General features: G+C 43.9%; 1 protein-coding gene across 2 annotated transcripts in view; it reads left to right on the plus strand.

Moving 5' to 3' along the window:
- Positions 1-6,166, plus strand: part of LOC111151392 (HEAT repeat containing 6) — a 32,778-nt gene extending 26,612 nt beyond the window's left edge. For both annotated transcript variants that reach the window (XM_022509380.1, XM_022509381.1), the window contains 4 exons: positions 465-589; positions 1,619-1,715; positions 2,766-2,970; positions 5,207-6,166. In XM_022509380.1, coding sequence (XP_022365088.1) covers positions 465-589; positions 1,619-1,715; positions 2,766-2,970; positions 5,207-5,778 — 999 coding nt within the window. In that variant the 3' untranslated portion in view covers positions 5,779-6,166. The remainder of the gene's footprint in view (positions 1-464; positions 590-1,618; positions 1,716-2,765; positions 2,971-5,206) is intronic.
- The last annotated feature ends 1,650 nt before the right edge of the window (positions 6,167-7,816 follow it).

Raw genomic sequence — 7,816 nt, forward strand, 5'->3', positions numbered from 1 at the left:
AGTAATAACTTAGAAAGCTGATAAAATTGTTACTAAGAAGGAAATAAATTTCTCTTTCAGTCTTACCCATGACATTTATCTCCCTGAGAAGTGTGTAATGAATAGGGCGTGTTTCCAGAAATGCATTTCATTGTCAACCTCATTTCCCAAGGTGGAAATCAGTCTGAGCACAGAATTCATTGATAACTGTCATGGACCAGGTTATAAAATGTTCGACAAGGCAAAATCCGCAGGCTCCTTGGGTGTGCATGGCACATACCAAAATCATGGAAGACCCTTCCCTGGGGTTTGAGTGAGGGTCCAAATTGTAATATAGTAGAGCAGCAAATTGAGTAAATACATGTTGATTTTCAAGTGGAAATTTGTGGTAAATAAATAAATCTTTCTCTGAAAATAAATTTCAGAATTGCAAGGCAGCCGTGTGAGCTTGTAAAGTAACTACAGTGTTTCATTTTATCTTCTAGGATGTCATCTTTGTTGCAGACACAGCAAATGCAATATTGATGTCACTTCAAGACAAATCTCTGAATGTCCGGGCCAAAGCAGCCTGGTCCCTGGGCAACCTGACAGACACTCTGATTGTCAACATGTAGGTGACTCAGCTCATTTCCCGTGTGTGACTTCTGAGGCTGAGGACCCAGGAGGATATCTTTGATCACTACTATAAAAGAAAAAAAAAAAAAAAACCTAACAGTAATTCTCCCATATTGTGTAGTCACTCTTCCTGTTTTGTTTTTATATTCCTTCAAGTATTAAGATTAGAAAGTTGTGGAGCAGCTGGGTGGCTCAGTCGGTTAAGCATCTGACTCTTAATTTCAGCTCAGGTCTTGAGCTCAGCATCGTGGGATGGAGCTCCACATCGGACTTCATGTGGGTGTGGAGTCTGCTTAGGATTCTTTCTCTGCTTAGGATTCTCTCTCTCCCTCTCCCTTTCTCCACACCCCAGAAAAGATTAGCAAGTTGTTCTCTGTGTGTGTGTGTGTGTATTTAATACTGTCTCTGATACAAGTTATGTATCCACATTATGGAAAATACAGAAGTAGAAGTAGAGAACCATAGTAGTCACTGCACTACTTTTTAAATATCAAATTTGTAATTTTTTAAAGCAATATATTCACAGGTTAAAAAAAATCCAAATGATGCTAAAGAGGTGTTCAGTATAAAGCCTTGTTCCTACCTTGCTCCCCTCCCTGGAGGCAGCGGTTGCTCCTCATACGCCAGCGTCCTGCTCTTCATTGCTGAGCGCTCTCTCAGAACGTGTGTGAGCATTCTTCCAGCTTTATAAATGTGAATTACTATTACACAGTCATCAGTGGGCAGTGGTTATTTAACCACTCCCCTGCTGCTGAACATCTGCATTATTTTAGGCTTTGATATGCAGTGAACATTTTTGTGCATGAAATCTTTATTCTGATATACACCTTTTGGTCGCATACCTAGATGTAGACCCACTGAGGCAAAGGGTATAAACTCTAAGTTCTTGATATAATCTGAACAGATTTGTTGAGCTGTTTTCCCAAATTTTTTTTATAGTTGTACTAAGTGAGTGTATGTGTATATGTGTATATTCAACTGGGTTTTGCCTTTCAACATGTTTTGCCTGCTTTGGATGGAATAGGGAGACACCAGACCCCAGCTTCCAGGAAGAGTTCTCTGGTCTCCTGCTCCTGAAGATGTTGCGATCAGCGATAGAAGCATCCAGGGATAAAGACAAGGTAGAATCACAGCACTGGTATTTCTCAGGTAGATACTAGTGTATTATGATTTTGTTCCACCAAATCTGTCCCTGTTCAGAGGAGATTGAGAGAGTACTCAGGGTATGATGTGTTTCTCTCCTGTGTTCCTGTGTCCTAAAAAACATCAGTGCTGTTTGTAATACCACTTGTAATCTGTTTTCGTTCGCTTTAATATTAATCTGCCTTTGTTTTGTTTTGTTTTTCCAAAAAAATCTTTTAAGTAGAAGTGGTAAGTCAGAAGGATGAGCAACTCTTGGTTTTGAATAGCTCCTGTTAGACTAGTAAGTTGAAAGCATAGAAATGGGTTTTAGGGTCAGGCAGACATGGTTCAAATCCTGGCTTGCCCTTTGGTACCTGGGTGATGTTTGGTGTATTGCTGAACTTCTCCAAAGGTCAGTTTCCTCATCTTGAACGTGGAAGTCATGACCTCTACCTCAGCGGCCTCGGAGATGCTTGTGTTGAAGCACCTAGCATAGCACCTGACCCATACCAAGTGCTTAATTGAGCATGGTGATTCTGAAAACCTAGGGAGCCCTGCCTTGGACTAATTTGTTCAGAATTTCTGGACTTCGGGCCTGGGAATTGGTTTCTGAAAAAGAAAGCTCCCCAGATGATTCTAGTAGGCTGCAAAGGTTGAGACTCTTAAATACAAAAGTATGGGATTGGAACTCTGAAACCTCGCCTCTTCTCCCCTTGCTCCAAGCCAGCTTCGCCATGTTGCCCCTGGGTCTTCCACTCCATCTCTGCAAAACGAGGAAGACACACCTCTCTGAAGTCTAATCTAAAGATGCCGGTGAGGAGCTGTAGAGGACCTCACCTTTCCGGGGGCACAGGCTGTTCACCTCACTAGGTCTTTACAGCGTTCCAAGAAGCTACACCTTTATGGTCTGCTTGTCTCATTGGCACTAAGACTTCCTGGGTTTTTTAAAGCTGAAAATAAACTTTCTGTAACGTCTCTTTGGCAAAGCAGATTTCTAATGCTTTTTCTTTTTTTCTTTTTTTCTTTTTTTTTTTTTACATTTTTTCTAGGTAAAAAGCAATGCTGTCCGGGCCCTTGGAAATTTGCTTCATTTTTTGCAGCCGTCTCATATAGAAAAGCCCAGGTTTGCTGAAATCATTGAGGAGTCCATCCAGGCCCTAATTTCTACTGTTCTAATTGAGGCTGCCATGAAGGTCCGGTGGAATGCCTGTTATGCAATGGGGAATGTATTTAAAAATCCTGCTCTTCCGTTAGGTAAGAAAGTCTCCCTCTTCTCTCTGGTGGAGGGCCCTAGGACAACACACACCAGCCTATATTGTTATTTATGATGTTCCTTACATTGGTACTTATCACAGTATTAGGAAAAAATGGAAATGTTCTGAACACCCAAGTTTAGGGGAATGGTTGAGATAAATCATAGTATATATATTCAAAGGGTTTTTTTTTAAAGATTTTATTTATTTGAGATAGAGCACAAGCAAAGAGGAAGGGGAGATGGGGAGAGAGATGCAGACTCCCCGCTGACCCACTGAGCAGGGAGTCCAACTCAGGGCTCAATCCCAGGACCCCAAGATCATGACCTGAGCCAAAGGCAGACACTTAACCAACTGAGCCACCCAGGCGCCCCTCAAAGGGATCTTTTAGAATTATGTTTACAAAATGTTCTTGATAATCTGGGAAAGTATGATGTTAAGCAAATTAAAACAGGTTATGAAATTGTTTCAATAGCATGATCTCAATAAATGGGTAGAAAAAGGACTGGGGGGGGGCGCCTGGGTGGCTCAGTGGGTTAAAGCCTCTGCCTTCGGCTCAGGTCATGATCTCAGGGTCCTGGGATCGAGTCCCGCATCAGGCTCTCTGCTCAGAGGGGAGCCTGCTTCCCCCTCTCTCTCTGCCTGCCTCTCTGCCTACTTGTGATCTCTGTCTGTCAAATAAATAAGTAAAATCTTTAAAAGAAAAAAAAAGAAAAAAGAAAAAGGACTGGGTAGAAATTAGTCTGATTAGTGATAGTGGTTGCCTCTGGAGGGGATGATGAGTAGAATTTTTTTTCTGCTTTCACTTTCTAAATTTTTTACAAGAGCATATGTTGTTTTAACAACAGGGGTAAAAAAGAAGGAAAAAAGGTGGCGTGGAAGGAAGGGTAGAAATCAGAAATCCCATGTGAGCCCTTGGCTGCGGCATAGAAGGAGGGCATCTAAGGAGTGACCTGCTATGTACCGAGCTAGAGAATTGGCGGCTAACAACTGCTTAGGCGTATGGGTTGTAGCTTCCACATTCCCATTCACTTTCCTTACCAGCATTTGCCTTATACACTTGTCTTTGTGACGAGGTTTGAAACAAGATGTGTTACTGAGGAGGTCAATCCATTCTGGACCAGCAGAGCATGCATCAGGTTAGGGAAATCTGGCTCTGCTCCCCTTTATTGCCAAGAACTCCCACCCAGAGAGTGCCTAGCTGGCACAGTCAGAAGAACATGTGACTCTGGATTTCAGGATTGTGAGTTCGAGCTCCACGTTGGGTGTAGAGATTACTTAAATAAATAAATAAACTTACTTAAGAAAATAAAAGGGAGCTAATGGAGAAGTAGCTTCTCGGCTTTTCCATGGAGGAAATAGGCTCAAGTGACCTGTGGAGCTAGAGCTCATTAAGGTAGATGTCTGCTTGCTTCTTCAAAGGCAATGAAGAAGTTGGGAGGAGCTAGGAGAGTTAGGGAAGATGAAATCTATTCTGCTGCCCATCTCGAGGAAAAAGAACACCCTCACAGTGGAGTGGGGGAGTGGAGAGTGGTAGCTCTGAGGAGGAAGAAAGCAGGCTAACTTCCTGAGACCATCAGGAAGGGAGAGAAGACAGAAATCGGGGCAATATCTTCTCAAAATTAAGACAGTTGTACCTTTGGTTAATCTGAGTATTCTGTTCCCCAGTCACTGCCTAGATAGTATTTTCTTTCTCTATGTAATAAAATGCATGACTCGGCTATGTCCAGAGCCGTGCCTGGATGCTAATCTGGGTGATAAAATACTCTTTTGTCAGCATGAACAAGGATGTGCATACAGTTGTGCAGTGTGTGCACTGCTCAGAAGCACCTGACTGAGAGAACAAATGGGGCTATAATTCAGTCTGTACTCCACCCACCAAGCCCTCAGGACAGTCTCTTCCCAGAGAAGAAACCTCTGTTGTGGTTGCCAGAGTCCCCATTTGAAGTAGCAAGTAGCAGAGGCCCTGAGCATGCAGCAGGTTGTTTAGGGAAATGGGAAGTTTGGGAGTCAGTACTCAGCACCTTCCCCAGAATCCCACAGTTATCCCATTGGTTACCCTGTGGTTATCCCAGTAATGCCACTGGTTACCCTAATCCTCTAGGGTTAGTGTGAGAATTAAGTGAAAACATAGTGATTAGCTTGAGCACTAGTGTGTGTGCTTCCTCTGCCCCTCTCCCTCTCCCCCGTTTATGTCTAAGCCTTCGTTGGTTTCAGTGCCAGTGGGCTCTTTCTAGGAACAGCCCCATGGACCTCCCAGGCCTACAACGCCCTGACGTCGGTTGTAACATCATGCAAGAATTTCAAAGTGCGCATCAGATCCGCCACTGCCCTTTCCATCCCGAGCAAGAGAGAGCACTATGGCTCTGTTGACCAGTATGCTCAGATCTGGAACGCATTGGTCACTGCCTTACAGAAGAGTGAAGACACCACAGACTTTCTGGAATTCAAGTACTGTGCCAGCCTACGGACCCAGATCTGCCAGGCACTGATTCACCTCCTGAGCTTGGCCAGTGCCTCCGACCTGCCCTGCATCCGAGAAACTCTTGAATTGAATGGGGACATGGTGCAGTCATTTATCCTACAGTTTCTAAAATCAGGAGCAGAGGGAGAGGATCCCGGAGCGCCCCACAGCTCGCATGAAAGAGGCCAGCTGGTCAGAAGGGCCCTGGAGCACGTAAGCAGTATCCAGGCACTGACCGGCGACACAGCCAAGAGGGCCATCATGGGCTTTTTAGAAGATATCCTCACCATTTATTTTGACTCGTCTGGATCCCAAGAAGCGATCCCAGAATTAACAAGTCGGTGAATAGTCTGCCACACTTCTAAGTGTTAGGTGGTAATAGAAAGACATAAGCTTGACTACTAGATATGCAGGATTTAATTTTAGGGGCAGAAACAACCTGTTCACCTTTATTTAGAATAGGTTAGCATCTATTGAAATTTTTCCTTGAAGGGCTCAGCCACCTCAGGGAGTGGTTCCATGGCATTGGCCACGGTACAGGCTGCTGGAGCCTCTGACCTGTGCGGCGGGAGCCCGGAGACAGGGTTGAGTGCAGATGGAGCAGATCGGGTGGTCATGAAGGGCGTTTAGCCTCACAAGGTAGAAACAAAAAACAAAGGAATTTAGAGATTAGGATGTTGTATCTTGTGTCTCCGGGAATTGTTTTGCTTTTATAATAAACTAATGAAAAATAGCGTGCCCACAGTCTCCTCTGTTTTCAGATCAAGTTGCACTTCTAGAAAGCATCCCACAGAGCTTGCGTTCAGCCAGTTTGCACTGGTGGAGCTGCTTCAGTTGCGAAAATACTGGGAAGTTCCTTCCAGGTTGGTAAATAGCTACTGCACTGAGCTCCCCAGTACCAAGCCTGGAAGCCTCTCCACATCTCCCCATAACCCACTCACGGACATGTTGACCCCCAGCACGCAGAGGCTGCCAGCTAGGCCCGTGTCTGTCTCACCCTGGCCGTAACACCTACTTCTGTCTCCATTCCCTGGAGTCCTTGCGGGGGCGGGGGGGGTCCCCCATCCTCACCTGACGGTGCTTTTGCCACCTTTGAATTTGTGCCTTAAAAAAAAACTATTTAATTTAATTTAGGTGGTTAGAAAGAAAGGTTTTTAAATAATATTTTGATCACGTCTAAGCAGTTACAAAAGTCACTTCTCACCGAAGAATTATTTACATTTAAATTTTGCATTCATCTCTTTGCCTCCAACAGTTTGTAAGAATTGATTTCAGGTAGGAATTTAGATACATAAAAGAACCAATTAAAATGTCTCCATACTTACATTTGATCTGGGATAAATAAGAATCAAGATACATAGAATGGGGTTTGGCAATACCTTATTTAACTATTGTTACTTAACACATGGCATGCATGTGTCCTCCGTGTTTCTCTCCTTTGCCCCTAAGTTGCTCTTTTCCCTCTACTGTGTTGCTGGTTGCTCAGGAAGTACTACCCAAGCAGTGTGGGGAACAGAGGAATCCAGTACCTAAAGGCCTGCTTTTCCTTTGGTAGAATACCAATTGATTTCCAAAGAAATAGACCACAGGTACAGTAAAAACATCCCATAGAATGTTCTTTAAGTTAGCTTTTCTTTGGGGATGATTCTGGACACGAATTGTTCCGGAGGCATGGGGCCCAAGTTGAACCTCTGCTGCTCTGGTGCTGATCTGATGATGAGTGGTGATTTTCTTGATAAAATATCTGTAAAAAGACTTTGAATGGTTTGATTTGATGATATGTTCTTTGTTTATCTTGAATAAAATCTCATTTAAAAAAAAACAAAAAACTTTCACTTCCATAAAGGTTTCCCAGTCTCCAGATGTTAGTGTGTCCATAGGCAGGGAAAGACCAGGGGTCCGCTGCTAGAAGCTCAGGACATCCAGGGTACAGATCCTGGTCTGGATGGGCTGCTGACTTTTCCTTCTCACTGTGGCACTGCAGAGGCACCCCAGGCGCCAGAAGGCCCTCAGATGCTCAGGGCCCCAGGAAAGCTGCCGTCCGGAAGGGAAGCCACGCAGAAGATGCAGAGTTAGAACTGAGTGTGATGCGGAAATAATAGAAAGTCCAGCTCCAATTCCAAATTTTCATTCAGACTGCCAAGTTCTGAACTGTCTTTTGATATTTAAAGAAAATTGGAGAAAGGTTCATCCATGTACAGATGGCTAGAGTCTTTTTATAACAAACTGACCGCATTAGGACACCTCACTTAACTTTTGAACATTTTCTGTGACCACTAAAAGAAACTCATGAGTTTCTACCCACTTTTAGAACTTGAGGAAGGCACACATTGTAACCTCTTCTGTGGTACTTGTTAACGGGAAAGCAGGTGTCCTATGGTGA

Source organism: Enhydra lutris, unplaced genomic scaffold (assembly GCF_002288905.1).
Source record: "Enhydra lutris kenyoni isolate GAN:26980312 unplaced genomic scaffold, ASM228890v2 scaffoldscaffold26, whole genome shotgun sequence".
NCBI lineage: Eukaryota > Metazoa > Chordata > Mammalia > Carnivora > Mustelidae > Enhydra > Enhydra lutris.